This window comes from Lipophrys pholis, assembly GCF_963383615.2.
Source record: "Lipophrys pholis genome assembly, chromosome: 10".
Classification (NCBI taxonomy): Eukaryota; Metazoa; Chordata; class Actinopteri; order Blenniiformes; family Blenniidae; genus Lipophrys; species Lipophrys pholis.
The window spans coordinates 29429072-29446576 of record NC_137640.1 but is presented as its reverse complement, the minus strand read 5'-3'; the positions used below and the strand labels follow the sequence as shown (position 1 = coordinate 29446576).

General features: G+C 47.5%; 2 protein-coding genes across 11 annotated transcripts in view; one reads left to right on the top strand and one right to left on the bottom strand.

The window, feature by feature from the left end:
* palld (palladin, cytoskeletal associated protein) overlaps positions 1-11292 on the top strand; it is a 37127-nt gene extending 25835 nt beyond the window's left edge. For 2 of the 4 annotated variants that reach the window (XM_080473502.1, XM_080473504.1), the window contains 12 exons: positions 914-1579; positions 2335-2479; positions 2763-2864; positions 4130-4168; positions 5100-5321; positions 5684-5833; positions 6362-6450; positions 7724-7856; positions 9470-9677; positions 9747-9912; positions 9994-10127; positions 10822-11292. In XM_080473502.1, coding sequence (XP_080329628.1) covers positions 914-1579; positions 2335-2479; positions 2763-2864; positions 4130-4168; positions 5100-5321; positions 5684-5833; positions 6362-6450; positions 7724-7856; positions 9470-9677; positions 9747-9912; positions 9994-10127; positions 10822-10982 — 2215 coding nt within the window. In that variant the 3' untranslated portion in view covers positions 10983-11292. The remainder of the gene's footprint in view (positions 1-913; positions 1580-2334; positions 2480-2762; positions 2865-4129; positions 4169-5099; positions 5322-5683; positions 5834-6361; positions 6451-7723; positions 7857-9469; positions 9678-9746; positions 9913-9993; positions 10128-10821) is intronic. The other 2 variants (XM_080473503.1, XM_080473505.1) reach the window with 1 other exon arrangement.
* A 529-nt stretch (positions 11293-11821) lies between these two features.
* Positions 11822-16954, bottom strand: cbr4 (carbonyl reductase 4). 7 transcript variants are annotated; one of them, XM_080473509.1, is made up of 7 exons: positions 16844-16946; positions 16072-16137; positions 15358-15532; positions 14676-14796; positions 14448-14584; positions 13715-13849; positions 11822-13630 (listed from the first exon to the last, which is right to left on the bottom strand). In XM_080473509.1, exons 3-7 carry the CDS (start codon positions 15500-15502, stop codon positions 13452-13454), a joined length of 717 nt encoding a protein of 238 aa, XP_080329635.1. In that variant the 5' UTR covers positions 15503-15532; positions 16072-16137; positions 16844-16946; the 3' UTR covers positions 11822-13451. The 7 variants fall into 7 exon arrangements, with proteins under 7 accessions (XP_080329635.1, XP_080329634.1, XP_080329632.1 ...); XM_080473508.1 differs by having other exon boundaries at positions 11933-13630; positions 15358-15505; positions 16072-16134; positions 16844-16954; XM_080473506.1 differs by having other exon boundaries at positions 12384-13630; positions 16790-16951.
* Between the last annotated feature and the right edge of the window lie 551 nt (positions 16955-17505).

The following is a 17505-nucleotide window of genomic DNA, read 5'->3' as shown; positions in this document are numbered from 1 at the left end:
ACAGCGAGGAATTGAGTGTGTAGCACGCTGGTTTCTTGGTCTCAAGAAACAAGTTAATTATTATTATTATTAATAATACTTTTTTATAAAGTTCCAAAAACATGCTTGTCTTTAAGTTGGTCCCATTCAGTGTGAATCACTTGAGACCAGCAGGGAGGACGGCTGCTGCTAACGGGGCTAAACAACACACTGCAAGCTTTGGTAACTTCACAATGTCCTTCTAATTATTGAAAAATACATTTTAAAACACGTAAATAACCTCTTTTTTATGAAAAGGTCATATTGTTTAAGATTGACTTCAATATTCTGCTCTGGGATGGTTAGACATGAATCATGAACTGACCAAACTAACTAACTAACTAACCTCTCTACGCTGCAGGGTGACCAGTTACCTTCAGGTGAGCCTGCTCACTAATCACTACAGTGCTGTTCATGCTCCTGTCCTCCTGACAGAAGACAGGATGGTGCGCTGCTCATGTGGCGGCTTCCCTCTGAAGTCGTCCACGTCCGTCCCCCTGCTCCTTGTCCTGACAGGCCGTCTCCTTCAGAGGAAACGCTTCCCCACTCTAATACACAGCGGTCAGGCTTTGTGTTCACGTCGTTCTGAAGTCACGTCTCGGTGCTCGCTGTGTCTCCGGCCCACTCGGCGGAGCCTTTCATTGGCTTTTTAAGTCTTCACTCACATGTGCAACACAACCTTCCTGCCAGCTGTGGCTGGCTGCAGCTGGAAGGAGATCACACCACTGGCTCGGGCGCAAAGTGAAAGCAGATGCACGATTCTGTAACATTTTTACTGTTAATTGAGAGATGAATTCCATAAAAATGGAAGCGATGTTCAGAATGAGTCAGACGGGATGACTGTTCTTCCATTCACAGTGCTTCTTCTTCTTCTTCCTCCTCCTCTTCCTCACAGGAACGCCTTCCAACTAAAGCAACTACAGGATCAGATTCTGTTGGAGCAGCAAGAAGCAGCCATCTGGCAGCAGCAGCAGAACCAAGACATCCCGCCTCCGCCTCAGCCTCCGCTTCAGGAAGCACCTCCACCTGCTCCACCTTCTCCACCTCTCCCCCCTCCCCCCTCCTTCCAGGAGCTGGAGAGCAGCGCAGCCATGCATGCCACCACGTTCAACTACGCCCGACCCAAACAGTTCATCGCCGCTCAAAGCCCGGGCGGGTCGGGCTTCGTTACCCAGTCATCAGGTTCCTCTGGGTCCAACCTGTCCTCACCTCTGTCCCCACCAACCCCACACAAGCCCTTTGGCCGGATGGCCCTGCCCCCCTTCACCAAGGCTGGCAGCATGGAGTCTCCAACCTCCCCTTCCTTCCCGCCTCCGCCACCGCCCTTCCTCAGCACCAGCAACCTGCCCTCTCCATCCAGCCACGACTTCCCACCTCCACCACCTCCTCCCCCTCCACCCGTCTCTATGTCTCCGGCCTACTCGGACATGTCCTCGCCGTTCTCCTCCGTCCCGCCGTCTCCTGCCTCCAGCTTTCTGTCCTCAGTGTTACCCGCCACTCCCTCCACACCCAGCAGCCCCACAGTCAACGCCCTGGGTCTGCCTAAAGGCAACGGGACAGTGTGAGTGTCAATCTGTCTCTCTCACACACACACACACACACACACACACACACACACACACACACACACACACACACACACAAATGCAAACACAGTCACTAGTGTAGGAACCATGTCACCTGCAGAGCACAGAAATTACTGCCTTGTATTGAGCTGATACAGACTGCCGGGACTGGATTCTGATCCTGGGAATATGCTTATTGATTTAGCTAATAATAATCCGGTGTCCAGGTAATCCAGATCCAATCCAGGTAATCTCTGCAGGGGATATGTACTTTTGTTATCTCCATCAAAGGGCATTCCACCCTCAGCGCTGTGCCAGTAAATTTTCATCGATGATGACTCCTCCTCCTCCTCCTCCTCCTAGTCCCCCTCCTCCTCCTCCTCCTCCTCTTCCTCCTCTTCTTCCTCCTCCTCCTCCTCCTGGCATTCCTGCTGCAGTTGCAAGAGATAAGAAGACACATTGCAGAATGCCATAGCTGGACATGCACAGATAAGGGTGAATGTGAGGGAGCCTGAGAGAGGGTGAACGAGGAAATGGGAGTGTAGATAGTGCGTGTGTGTGTGTGTGTGTGTGTGTGTGTGTGTGTGTGTGTGTGTGTGTGTGTGTGTGTGTGTGTGTGTGTGTGTGTGTGTGTGTGTGTGTGTGTGTGTGTGTGTGTGTGTGTGTGTGTGTGTGTGTGTGTGTGTGTGTGTGTGTGTGTGACACAGAGGTGAAGCAAACCACAACTTAAGTAGTTTTGTCCATCTTACAGCAAAGCGTTTCCGAGGAAGTCCTCGATCACCAAGACGCCGCGCATCGCCTCTGACTCAGACATCCAGGGATCTAAAGACGCAGTCATCCAGGATTTGGAGAGAAAACTGCGCTTTAAAGAGGAGCGCATGAGTAATGGTCAACAGGTGTGTGTCTGTGTTTAGTTACTTTTTGATCTCATGCAATTGAAAATACAAGTGTGTGCGATCAGAGAATGAGCGTGTTCAGTAACACGTCATTAACAAAGATTAACATCATATCATGCAGGAGTTCCTGGCAAGACAAGTTTTTCTTTCATAAAACTGTGTTTATAGTTTCATGCACCTTCAAAATGACTCCAATATCCCATTGAGAGATAATTCCATCCCATGTGTTTGTTGTGCGACTCACACACTAACCCGCGCTGACCCCATTAATCCCTGCTTCCAGAGGTTAACCTATGAGGAGAAGATGGCTCGCAGACTGCTGGGTGCTGACAACGCTGCCACAGTCTTAAACACACAGGAAACAGAGGAGGAGCCAGTCACACAGGTACGGTGGCTCTTTATCAAGATCTGCACACCTGCAGGGAAAATTCACACACGGAGGCATGGAAAACCAACACTTCAACATTTCTTCCTCACATGCATGCACACAGTGCACACAACCATCACCTCCCTGTTTTGTGCTGTGATACTTGGATGGTGTCACTCCTATCTCACCACTGCAGGCTGTACTTCACGTACTGATGAGGCCCTTCCTCTCCCCCTCCGTCACCGTGAACACTGCATAGGAGCGGCGTATGAAAGCTGGGTGTGAACACTGCACACTCATCCACGGGCCTCCATAAAAAGCTCTGTTTATGCAAACTGCTGGAAAAACATTTGTTGTAGCAAACATGCTGGGAAGTAAGACTGTTTGGACTCTGACAGCGAGACACAGGAAAGCAGCTGCAGCTTGGCAGGTTGTCGTAGCCGAAAGATTCAGAGAACAAATTAGCTTGTGTGTTCGTCATTCATAGCTGCATTAATCAAAACTGTTCCGATAATCTTTTATGTAGACAACGCAACTGGTACGTGATTATTGCTAACTGTAGTTCAAGAACAACTGTTGGATTGAATACATGACAAAGAACAGATGAACAGTATATTAGGTGTACCAAAATACATGAAACTTTAACACAATCTTAAATTTACTTTGTGTCCTTCTGAACAATACCCAATGTACTTATTTTACCACCAAACCTTCTATTTTATCTTCTTTTCTTTTTGTGTCATCGTGAAAATGGAGAGGCTGCCGTTCATTACTAGTAATGGAAGCAGCTTTTCACTTATTAATTGATTAGAATTAAAAGGCAGAAAACTGAAATATATAAAGATAATGAATCATCAAGTTCTGTCCTCATTTAGCATGGATATGCGTTGATTTCATGGTTTGTCTGGCTCTGAGTCAGCCTTCAACATGAAGTGTGGATAGTTGAGAGGAACCAGCAGTTCCACTGAACATCAACAGGTCACACGTTGCGTCGACACCGAGACAAAACAAGGCAGACCTCAGTGTGAGCTGAAGTCTGGAAGCACGAGAAGCAACTCCATTGCTTGGGTGTGGCTTGGTAGACCTGCATGCCTTTGTGCACCGACTGCTTTGGCCAGTGCATGGAGCGACCCTGTGTTTTCACGCTGTATGGTGCTTTTCTGAAACAGGTAAGACTGATCCTGAGACATATGCAACACACGCAAGGACAAACTTGTGTTACCTTCCCTGTGAGACACATCTCAACATGACACACAAACAAAACCTCTGCTTTCTCTCAACAGGAAGACAAGCCGTCCGATAGAGACTCTGATCCTCAAAAGGTTATTGAAACCTTCTCATTTTGACACCTGCTAGTTCTTCCCTTCACTGCGTCACTGCGTGGAGCTTTGCACACAAAGCCACCCCGCCCTCTTAGATGTACACAAGTCGCCTTGGGCAAGTTAAAGCCTGGGAATAAGCTGATAAGGGCATGAATAGCAAACACAAGAGACAGAAAAAGTAGTGTGTCTGCAGCATTTGTATGTAAATCTGGTTCTTGTCCTTCAGAATGTGTAGTTATAATAACAGATACTGAGGCATGTTTCCAGTTGCAATACAACACGAGCGTCTATCAGCACCCAGTCCTCGGACTATTCTTCATCACTCTGTTGCCATCATGCACTGCATGCTGCAGCTCTCCTCGGAATTAAAGGAGGGATCCAATCATATTTATGCTTTTTTCAGCAGTGAGCACAGTGTGAACCTAAAGAGGCTGTCTAAAGGAAGCAGCTGCCTCGAAGCTATTACAGGGGTAATACCTCAGCGTACGAGGAGGCACCACTTCTGTGGCTGCGAGCGGCTGAGTGAGCTCAGGAGGATAAATGGCAGCTCTGCAGCTGTGCTCGTGGCCTGTCATTATCTGCGCCATGTGTCATCAGACAGGCCCGCTCCGCAGATGTTCCCCCGCTGCCTCCACAGAGCTGCGGGGGTTAGGGATTGACGGGGTGGTGGGATGGAGGAGTGGCGCCTCTGGATAAAAAGAATTAGGAAGTTGGACGAGAGCTGTGAGTTTGGGTGACGATGAGGACAGGTTGATGAGAGTGAGAGGCCTTTAGACACAGACAAGCAGCGTTTTATTGATGGTTCAACTTCACGCTTTCAAACATGTCAGCCATGGCCGCCTGTTTGTACAAACTGCCCTCTCACTGGTCTACCTGTCCAGTTTCAGTCTTCCTCTGAATCCTACATTTGTTTCTCTCTGTCTGCTTGTAGGAGTACAAAGTGTCCAGCTTTGAGCAGCGCCTCATCAGTGAGATTGAGTTCCGTCTGGAGCGCTCTCCGGTGGAGGAGTCGGACGACGACGTGCAGCACGATGAAGACTCCGCCTGCCGAGGTGTGGCGCCATCCTTCAACCAGAAGCTCAAACACTACAAAGTCTTCGAGGGCATGCCAGTCACCTTCTCCTGCAAGGTCAACGGAGACCCGAAGCCAAAGGTGGGGAATGTAGCAGGCGATGATTGTCAGAAGATAGGTTTCATATCATTCTGAAGCATTTGGCTGCCTTTTGCCTGGCGAGTTGCTGATGTGTGATGCTGATGATGGAGGGTGGAGATATTATACATGTGCTGTGTGTTGAGATAAGGAGAGGCCCTTTGCAAGAACACACACTGAACCGGGAAGGCTGCCCGGCTCTGTTAATGATACGGTGATGACAGGCCTCACCATGGAAAATAAATGAAGTGAGATAGGAGCATAAGAGGCACTATGAACTAACCAGATGTATGTTTAAATAGTGGAACTTGAAGATGAATCCAGTAAATCAGACCTTTTCCCTGTTTGGTCATTCTGTGCCACAGGTCTACTGGTTTAAAGACGGCAAACAGATCTCAAAGAGGAGCGAGCACTACAGGATCAGCCGAGACCCTGATGGAACCTGCTCTCTGCACACGGCCGCGGCCTCGCTGGACGACGACGGCAACTACACTATCTTGGCAGGAAACCCCGAGGTGAGCTGAAGGGCACATCGAAATGAACCGGGGTGAGAAACTGTATTTATGAATGTTCCAGGAGAAACCAAAAGTGATCTGGCCCTACCCATAATGCTCTGCACCTAACAACAAACCGTGAGTGAGCCACGAATAACTGATAAAGAACAGAATCAGTAGTTCTGAAACTTTAAAGTTGACCTGGTCCTCCTACCTGGCCAGTGTATGTAGTAACCCATGACCTTTCAACAGGTTCAAAAACTTTTCCTCTCCACTGCATAGAAGCTTTGAGAGATCAGGACCTATTAGATGGAGAATAATGTGATCCGCCTGTAAGGGGAAGAGGGTGTTGAGCAGGGCAGGAAATGACCAAATCCCTGGCGGGGGTCAGGAGTTCATGTTATACAGGCATTCAAACAGCTTTTTCCAGCTCCAACACTCACTTTTATTTCCTCCTCTCAGTCTGACTGCTGCTTGTGGCATGTCATCACCTCATCAGCTTTCTCTCCCTCCCTCCCTCCCTCCCTCCCTCCCTCCCTCCCTCCACAGGGCAGGGTGAGCTGCACCGGCAGGATGATGGTCCAGGCCGTGAACCAGCGAGGCCGGAGCCAGCGCTCAGCTCCTGGACACATGCGCAGGTGAGGCTGCAGCCTGACAGGAGGTGCAACAGGACAGATCTGTGTGTGTTTTACTCAGACTGCAGCTGCTGGATGGCACATCTGTCGCAGGCTGCTGTTCAACATCTGCAGGACTCCTGGGCTCGCTCACTCACACTTCACACAAATGAAACCCGTTTGGAGAGGCTGATATTTACATTTGTTGTGAGCCAAGTGGCACGTTGTTCTTTGTTGAGCTGTGTGTGCTCGGCGCTGAGGAGAGGGAACACCTGTTTGCTCCGCTGTGGTTTCCATCGCTCCAATGATGCGTTCAACCGAGCCCAGATATTGAAAAACGCACAGATGATCACAGGACGCTCCAATGGCAGGTCACAGAAGATAAAAACCACCTGTGAGCCGTTATCTAGATGTACGGTCCCTGATTAGATGAGAGCTCGGGGATGTTTTGAGCCAGGAGGAGAGATGGAGATAAGAGTGAACGTCTCACTCTGTCTTTGGCCGATGTGCAGGCAGGGTGGTGAAGTCATTGTTGTTCTGAGCGCCTATGAGTCCTGACCTGCTGCAGAGGGCTTACAGACCCTCTCACAAAATAGAGGGTTGATATTATGACTATGAAGATGCTTCAAAAGGAAACGGACCATTGTGTTCGTTTTGTCAAAAATATTTAAATTCTACGTCATCCTGATTTTAAAATTCACGTTGAAGTAGGAGATGAACGTGAAAGGTTTTTATATTTTTATGCAAATTTTTATTTTTACCTTCCTGCATTTGAAAGTTCAATTCTTTTTTGATCATTTCATTTGCACTCGAGGAGTTTTTGACATTTTTGCATGCCTTCTTTCCCTCTGAACATCAAGGACTGAGTATAATCTAAGCAGATGTGGCGTTTTCAGCATGTTTCACCTTGTTGGTTCATTTGTCTGGCAACTCCAGTGTGAACCGTTCAACAACAATTCATTTCTAAATTGCCCTGAGGTGTGAGTTTGCTCTGTGATGGACTTGTCCAGGGTCCAATGTTAAAAGACAAAGACACTTGAGTGAAGAAGCTGAACAAGTCCCTTTTTCTGGATACCTTTACATGATCAGCTCAACTTCCACCTCTGTGAACACAGTTGTTACATGACTAGAAAAGTCCAATTCTGCACTCAAAGTTCACAGTTTCTCTTTTATCCTAACTTGTTTTCTGTCACTGTTTAATCACCTTGTGTATTTCCTGTATCTAGTTCTTTCCTGTACCTCTGATTCTGTTGTTGCAAAGCATGTGGGACATAAAGTTTTGGATTCTTGTTATCAGGCCCAGGTCTAGGTCCAGAGACAGTGGCGATGAGAATGATAACATCCAAGAGCGTCACTTCCGCCCACATTTCCTGCAGGCGCCCGGGGACCTCATCGTCCAGGAGGGCCGACTGTGCCGGATGGACTGCAAGGTAAATACCCTTCAACCCAGAGCTGCTGCCGGAGGCAACAAGCATGCAGGAGGTGAAGGAGGGTCAGGCTACTGCCATTACCACCGACATCCAAACACTTTTAAAACTCAGTTCCAACATGTCTGATTTAACTGATTTACCATCAAGCAGCTTGTCATGGAATTAGTCACTGCAGGTTTGAGTCATAAAAAAGTTAGTGGAGAGGGGAAGTTTTTTAACCTAAAAAGAAAAAAGGACAAATTATAGAGCGTTTGTCGGTTGGGGATGGCATGTCAAGCACTAAACTTTAATGTGACCTTGGTTTGAAAGCCTGAAGTTCAGTCAGAATCGGTCATTTTGACTTCATAACAGCGCAGCTCGCTTCCAGTGTGTTGAGTGTGAAGAGAAAATTGATTCAAACATGGAAGCAAGGCAGAGCTCCACTTTACTTTAACCTGCTGCTTCTATGAAGTCTGTAGCTGAACACCTTATCTTTTCATTCTGTGATGAAACAGCAAGATTGTCTAAAATAACTTGAATGGAAAGGAAAAAAATGCCTGCGCCAAAGAGAATATGTTAATCATAGTAATAGAGAAAGCCAGTGTGGATCCGCCCTTTAATTCAGCGTCTGTGTTGCTTTTAGTCGGCACTGCCACACAAACACTTCCCTTCCTGTGCATTCCACTTTCTTTGGCACACACACACACACACACACACACACACACACACACACACACACACACACACACACACACACACACACACACACACACACACACACACACACACACACACACACACACACACACACACACACACACACACACACACACACACACACACACACACACACACAGATTTTTCATCACTCCCTCCAGTATCAGTGGCGAGGAGCAGGCTGGGAGAATCCCAAGGTGTCACTTTTCAGGGATTATGTAGGATTGGATTTTCTGCAATTATTATTTCCCCTCAAACCACTCCCACCTCTTGTGCTCATTCTCTTTCTTCATCCACTCTGTCATCACCTCCCTGCAGCTCCAAGTGCTCAGGAACTCTTTGAAAGCCGGTACATGTCATAAACAAAGAAAAAGACCCACAGTTCACTCGCTATGAAAACTCTTCTTATGTCTGTCAGAAATAAACCGACAGCCTCCTGTCCTTCTGAGGCCCTGATGTCAAAGATATTCAGAGCAAATATTTACTTCCTGGTCGTGTATCAGTTTTTTTCCGTTGTAAACATGTTTGGTCTGCTGTGTTTTGTGATGTCTTTGAATCCTGTTCTTCATTTGTCACGGAGACGTTTTCCCTGGTGGGCTGGGTGCAGTACGGGAGGTGTTGGGTTTCTCTGCAAAGAGCAGCAGCTTGATTCTCAGGGCGGCTAATTCCCATGACAGAAACACACAGGCGATCGGGCTCCTCCAGATAAACACAACACAGACGGACTAACCAAACACTGCTGTTTTCATGCTCCCGGCAAACACGGGCCGGCCCCACAGAACACATGCAGCTGATATACTCATTTTCTGCAACCAAAACAAGCACAAGCTGCAGAGACTCAAAGCATCTTGAACTTTGGAGCGTGAACGAGCATTCACACACTCACCTAGACCACTTTGGGTTTGAACCACCTGCAGGTGAGCGGCCTGCCCACTCCTGACCTCATCTGGCAGCTGGACGGACAGACCATCCGCCCTGACTCCGCCCACAAGATGCTGGTGAGGGAAAACGGGGTGCACTCGCTGGTCATTGAGCCCGTTACCAGCCGGGACGCCGGCATCTACACCTGCATCGCCAGCAACAGAGCCGGCCAGAACTCCTTCAACCTGGAGCTCATCGTTGCAGGTAAGCAGACGTGACACACCTGAGGCCTGAGGTCACAGGCACAGTCACCTGACTCACTCTCTCCCGCAGCCAAAGAGATACACAAGGCCCCTTCGTTTGTCGAGAAGCTGCAGAACACAAGCGTTGCAGAGGGTCACCCAGTGCGAATGGAGTGCCGCGTCACAGCAGTGCCCTACCCGCAAATCTTCTGGAAGAGGGAGAACGAGTCCTTCACTCACAATACAGACAGAATCAGGTAAAATATAAAACACTAAACCACTTATCACTTTCCAAACTTTATCTATATTCTTAAATATGTGTTGATGCTTGTTCCCAGCATGCACCAGGACAACTGTGGTTACCTATGCATGATCATCCAGCCTGCTATGAAAGAAGACGCTGGCTGGTACACAGTGTCAGCCAAGAATGACGCCGGCATCGTCTCCAGCACCGCGCGGCTCGACGTCCACGGTAGCTTTTATCATTTAAACACACACAGCTCATTCAATCAAACGACTTTTTGACAAAACATTATTTGATAACCTCAATAAACAAGAGGTGTTTGCTTCTGTATATTTCCATATTACTGGTAGAACTACTTTGGAGGAACAGTGTGTCACAGTTTCTCATTTATAACCTTTGATAATAAGCTACAGAGTGGACGACAGTCCCGATGCTGTCCGTCTATATGGCTACTGAAGTTAACTACCTCACCAGCTGACCAAAGCAAGAGATTTGATCTTGAACACAACAGAAGTGGGAGCTGGTTAAAGTCTGACTCATTACTGCCGCCTACTGCACAGAGGTGGAATCGCCTAAATGTCAGACACACACCTTGAAAGCAGCAGGGACACGTCCACCGTCCAGGTTCAGCTGTGTGTGTGTGTGTGTGTGTGTGTGTGTGTGTGTGTGTGTGTGTGTGTGTGTGTGTGTGTGTGTGTGTGTGGGGAGATCTCAGTTATTTAATGCAGGAGCACAAACACCAGCGAGAGCAAAATGAATCTTCAGACATTTGTCACTGTAATGTACAATTAAAATAATGTAACGTAAATGTGAAACCTGTAAAAACAATTCTTTGCTGATTGTCTGGCAGAGCTCAAGAGATGAAAAACAATCCCACTGAACCCAGATAAGAACTGATGAAGCGTCTCCTCTCTGTCCTCAGCTCAATGGCAGCAGCCAAACATCCCCAAACCCAAGAAGGTCCGTCCGTCCACCAGCCGCTACGCCGCGCTGACAGAGAGGGGTCTGGACGTGAAGGCGGCCTTCTTCCCAGACTCCAGCCCACTGCCTGCCGGCAGCCTGGTGGAAAGTGACGACCTGTAGAGACGACGACGGGGGGGGGGGGGGGGGTGAGGACGAACAACCCCAGGAAGCTGCCCTGGATTCCAGCTACTCCTGAGACCCGGCGAGGGCCGAGGGCAGCGTGAGACCTTGTCCACCTCCACTGGACTGCACAGGGACGGATGGCTGGAGCAAGACGGTGCAACCGTGGTGGTTATGTTTGTTTGTTTGTTTGTTTTTTACAGAATGTTTCTCCGAGTTTTGGTTTAATCAAGTGACATCTGGAAAAAAAAAAGACGTATGAGAAGAGACACTGGTTAACACAAACTGGTACGGCTGACTGTGCAAGAAGTGCCTCACATTTGTCTCCAGATACCACCGGTTAAAGAGTAAAACTTACTAGTACTATGCATGTTGAAGTGGTGCCGCCTGCAAAGCACCGACTATTACTGTTTCTCCAAGTAGCGCTCTCTCCAGCTAAGTGTGGAAAATAAAAAAAAATAAATAGAAAGACGGGATTCAAAGCAACATAGCTTTATGGAAGGACATTTTAATACGCAGGACTGTGTAGGACAGTATCAGACGGTAGTTACAGTATCAGGCTGTCTCAGTCATGTCAGATGAGCTTAGCGATGTAGGGGAAGGCCGGGCCTTACACACTTTTTTAAGAAGAAACGAGGAAGGATATAAACACCAGGCTGGTTCATGGCAGAGCCTCTGTGGCGATGAGCTGAACAGGACATGAGGACGATGGAAAGAGCAGGTCAGTCAGAGGAGCGGGAGTATGGTGGAAGTGCAGTTGTGATGACGATAAATATATTAAAACAAAAAACTTCAGAGAGGCGGGTCATTTTGCGGATTTTCTTTCTTCTTTTTTCTTTGACGGTTTTATTTGTAGAAGTGTGAATTGAAACGTTCTCACCGGAGAGAGGGCGCCGCGGACGCTTTCAGTGTTTGTGTCACACACATCACAGATTATCCATTTTATTTTTGTATGGAAAAAAAAAAGACTTTGCTTTCTGACAATCTTGACATAAATTATACCTGCAACCTTCTGTTCACTGATAAAAATAATCCTGTCTGTATCATGAAGTTTTATATATATATTTACTGCCTTAAATCACTTATTGCAAACACTTGGTCTTTGCATGTTCTTCCTGGACACTTGTATGATGTCATAGTACTTTTACAAGGATGTATAGATGCACAACAGTTTTTTGCAGTATTAATGGGGTGGTAAACACCAACATGACAAACAAAGACAGATATATTTATAATCGGTGTTTCTGTAAAACGCTCCAAGGCGGACCTCGCCTCCTGTGTCTGTTCGGAGCTCGTATCAGCCGACACCTCGCTCACTCCTTCCTCTGCCAATCCTGGCCTGTATATGGATTGTTCTCCTGATATTATTTTAGGTTATGAAAGTAAATAAAAGTCAGACTCTTCAGAGACAGTGTGAGATGTTTGTGCAGACTGGCAGACTCCTCCTGAAGAAATAACATGAGACAAAGGCCAGAGGACAGTCATGGGAGTGGGAGTGGAGGATCAGTCCTGTAATGGGAGTTTAAAGTGACGCAGCCATTCGGGACACAAAGAAAGAAAAAGCTCGTTTGCAGTCAGGAGTTTCACACTCATCAGTGGCAGCAGCGTGTTGAACGAACACAGTGAGACAATCACCTCCAACCTCATCCATCCACACTGCAGCTCCAGAGCTGCAACCAGAAACTCAAACATTCCCAGAGCTAAAAATACCCCCCACCTCCACCACTGCCTCTAATTTCCTCCAGCTGCAGCCACACTTGCCAACCCCCCTCCCCCACTCCCCAACGCTCAAACCGGCCCCTGCAGAGGTGGGCCAGGGGGCCGGTGGTGGGAGATGCCGGGGCAGCAGCGTGCCGGCTGTGCGGAGGTCTCCCCAGGGGGGCCGGAGGTGAAACAAAACATGTTCCAGGGTTACGATCGGCGGCGGTGTGCTTTACAGTCATGGAAAAACATCAGCAGTGTTAAATCTACAGATTACATTTAGGAGCTCGGGGGCAGCGAGGTCTGGACCGGGCCAGACACTCTGGAGTCGGCCGTGTTAGTCATGATCAACTGTCGCATGCATCAGGTCACGCTGCTGCGCCTGGACAGTGACTCAGCAGAAAGTCAAACACACACACTGCCAGATGTTTGGTCCTTTTTGTTTTTTAGGCTCCCTTTGTCAACCACATGGAACGGCCTGTTTAAAAACAAATATTTCGTTCACTCTAGTATCACACTGTAAGAAATGAAACAAACAAAAACACCAAATAAGTCCTACAATTCAAGTGAGGGAGCTTTAACTTTATTGAGTCCTCAGGGGAAACAGTGGACGTCACTGTGCAGCTTTAAGTCTAAACCTCCTGATTTCCATCCACATTGTCCTCAAAACAAGAGAGAAGCCTCTTTCTCTTTAAGCCTCTTCAACTAAAACAAAACATACCAAACCAAAAGTGTAGAGGATCCTGCATTCACCTCCTCTGACCCCCCCTACATGGCCAGCTGCAGACCGCCATCCACCACCAACACCTGTCCTGTCACATACGGAGACTCCAGGAGGAAAAGAGCAGCCTGGGCCACCTCCTCCGGTTTCCCAAATCTGCCAAGAGGGATGTAGCGCCCTCTGTCTTCTTCCTTCAGCGCTGCAGTCATGTCGGTGTGAATGAACCCTGGAGGCCGGACAGCGTCGACATGATGAGACACAGAATTAAAAGGAACCGAGAGCTGAAATGAAACGCGGGACTGGGCCGTACCCGGAGCCAGCAGGTTGACTCTGATACTCCGTGAAGCGACTTCTTTAGCGAGGGAGCGAGTGAAGCCTTCCAGACCCGCTTTACAGGCGCTGTAGACACACTGACCTGCGTTCCCCTTGAGGCCCACAACAGAGCCTGTCAGAACCCCACACACACACACACACACACACACACACACACACACACACACACACACACACACACACACACACACACACACACACACACACACACACACACACACACACACACACACACACACACACACACACACACACACACACACACACACACACACGTCAGTCAGATAAAAACACTTTTAAAAAACACGTTTTGACTTTTCCAACAAATACTACTAATTACTAGAATATCTTTCTGTGTGACAAATTAAGAGATCTAACCTGTGTTATCGTTCAAAAAAAGCTTTAGACACTTAATTAATCCCAAGACTCGTTAATAAATTCCTAAATATCCCATAAATGAGTGTAGACGAAAACTATTTGTCAGTCTTGATTGTTTAAAGAAGTGAACTGCTTATGATTTAAAATATGTAAAATGTTAAGAAAAGTCTCAAAGTGCCAGATTTGTAGTGACGAGGCTTTAAATGTCCACAAAAACTAAGAAATACTTTTGTATCTTTATCATAACGGCACAAAAGTCAGTGACAGTGAGGAACACTGCCATCTAGTGGCCCAGCTGACAACATAGAGGCGGTGTGGTAAAGCGTCTGTACCTATATTGAGGATAGAAGCGCCCTGGACATGCAGCATGCTGCGCAGCGCCGCCCTGCAGGTCAACATGGGGCCCAGCAGGTTGGTGTGAAGAAGATACGTCATGTCCTCCTGCTTCGTCCGCAGCAACAAGGAATCCCTGAGGAATCAAGAAGATGATAGTTCATGAAGTTGAAATGAGATCATACATATATGAGACATGTGTTATTAAAACCTCTGCGGAGCCTCACCTGTTGATGCCTGCAGCATTTACAAGATGAGTGATGTTTCCACAGGTTTTCTGAATGGCCTCAAAGGTTTTCTGCACCTCCCGCTCAGCGGAGACGTCACAGCTGAAAGCCACATGATCGCCTAAGGAGCACAAACCAGGGGATCCAATCATTCATCTGTGCATGTGGAAAAGGGTTGTGGAGGCATAAAAAGCAGAAAAGGTTGATCAAACTTTCCTATCAGTGAGTTTTCACACAGAACATAAGAATATAATCCCTTCAAGCTGCTCCGAGCTCGCAGCGGTACCGAGACATTCTACTTGGTCGTGTCCGCTGAGCTCTGAAACCACCGCAGGGATCAAACCATGAAACCACCGCAGGGATCAAACCATGAAACCACCGCAGGGATCAAACCAATGACGTGCTGAGTCGTTTCATTGGACGTCAATCTTCAACAGATTATTGTTCCTGCCTGAGGGACGCTTTAAAAAGGCCATTGAGGCGATGTGTAATCCAAAGTGTAAATAGATGTGGGGATGTTATTGTGAACGTGGCTTCAGTTCACCAGCTCTACACTTTCTCTAAACTGAGCAAACGAGTGGCCGTGATTTCTTATCAACGTGTGACTGGAAGAGCTCCGTTAACTTCCCACTGAAACACATGGATGTGTGTACGTCTGTATGAATCTGCACAGTCGTTTTACCTCCATGGAGAGACGCCACAGTAGCCTGGGCGGCGTCTTTGCTCCTGGAAAGGACAGCGACCCTGCAGCCCCGCTCCGCCAGCAGCAGAGACACAGCCTTCCCAATGCCCCTGGAGCCGCCGCACACCACTGCCAGCCTGGACATGTCCTGCAGAGACACCCCCCCCTCACCCCCCTGAGCAAAGCTCATTCTGAACCTCACGACTCGGTACGACTCGGTACACCTGCTCCATTCGGAGTGTGTGTGTGTGTGTGTGTGTGTGTGTGTGTGTGTGTGTGTGTGTGTGTGTGTGTGTGTGTGTGTTTCAATGTCAGTGGGAATAGGATTCAGCCTCCTGCAGCCATAACTGGGCCAACGCAGGCCAAACAGAAGGAAGGATGCTATGACTTTGTGTCTGAATTGTTCCATATAAATAAAAGGAATCACAGATGTCAAAGCAGCATGAGGTTTACTAATAGATTAACTGTGTAAGGACAACTCACTGCAAAGTCCTGACTGGCCCTCATGGATCACTGATTTACTGTGATTACAGTTGTTCTTGTTATCACTGTGAAAACTGAACATGAGGAATGTACTTTGCTTTATTGACCCCAGTGTGTGAGGATTGTGAGCGACTTCACTACTCGTGGTGTCAGAGTGAAAAAGGAGGATGAATGAGGAGTTGAGAAAGGATTCCTACTGCAACAGCACATCATCAGTAGGGTAAAACTAACCTGCCTCCTGACGGTGTGACCCAGCTCACGCTCCCTGTTCACTAATCCAGCGTTTAGTGAATTCTGCTTCACAAGAGAGAAATTCATATCAAAGTCAAAGGTGAAGTCGTGTGTTGATTTTGTGGCCATTAGGTGGCTGTGTTAAGGATTACAATCTGAATTATAAACATTACAAACACAAAACACTGAGCAGAGACTCCTCTAGACCCTGGTGTGTGTGTGTGTGTGTGTGTGTGTGTGTGTGTGTGTGTGTGTGTGTGTGTGTGTGTGTGTGTGTGTGTGTGTGTGTGTGTGTGTGTGTGTGTGTGTGTGTGTGTGTGTGTGTGTGTGTGTGTGTGTGTGTTTAGCAGCAGGGTGTGTAGAGGTCCACATTATTCAGCTGGTGCACAATATAAGAACAATGTAATGTTGAGCAGGTTGATCCTTTAGTTTAGGACAATCCTTTTCAGATCATTTGAATTAATGATCCCACTTTTGTACCCAAGTTAAGTTTAAAGTAATAGAATAAAGACACTGTGGAGCTTTCCATGTCCACACAGTGAAACAACAAGACTGTCCTGGTGAAAAGGGATCCTAAATAAAGCCGTTTGGACTTTGACAAACAATAACATTTTAAACATTTGCAGATCCTGGTCCACCAGCCAAACCAGCAAACAGCTCAGTCTTATACCTTCTTTGCTTTTGTCTCAGAACTTCGCAAACTATGACGTCACTTTACCATAAACATGTGATTTTCTTGCAGGTCGGGTTTAAACTCCACGCGGTGCCTCACCTTGCTGCAGGGCTGAAGAGGTAAATGTGTTTATAGGCAGAGAACAGGGGGATGAGCGGAGGAGTGGAGGCTCCTGGGCGCCGCCATGTTTCTTGTCAGTGACGTTGCGATGCTCGCGACGGGCCAGCAAGTGGCGCTGTGTGCGCGCTGCGCGGGCACGTTACAGGACTGCGCTTTCTGTTGACCAGGCTTCGCTGAACATCAACAACATTTTTATAAATAAATGTGTCCTTTGGTTCTTATTGTGATGATGATGATGATGATGATGATGATGATGATGAAGGTCAGTTGACTGCTGCAGGATGAAGAAATCATTGATTTTTAATTGTCATTATTTATCCTCTAAGGGATGCATCATTGTTCCCCACAGAGAGTCACACACACACACACACACACACACACACACACACACACACACACACACACACACCTTTACTTCCTGCAGACCTACCCCCCAGCTTGACCCTGAAACTTCTCTTCACACAAACATTTATTGATCTTCATCATCGGAACTTGATTTCTGTCCTCACAAGGAAGGTAAGTCAACATGAAGTGAGTGTGTAAACATACTTTTGTCCCAATAATACTAAATACCTGTTTTCAGGTGTTCCAGGGACCTTACAGTGACTAACAGTGACTAACAGTGACTTACAGTGACTTCA

Bases quoted from the DNA above. Each gene is read 5' to 3' on its own strand.
- cbr4 (XM_080473506.1), bottom strand. The intron at 14,797-15,357 runs GTAAAACGACTG...TGTGCTCCTTAG, and splicing joins TGTGGCGTCTCTCCATGGAG to GCGATCATGTGGCTTTCAGC. The intron at 13,850-14,447 runs GTACAGACGCTT...GGGTTCTGACAG, and splicing joins CGCTTCTATCCTCAATATAG to GCTCTGTTGTGGGCCTCAAG.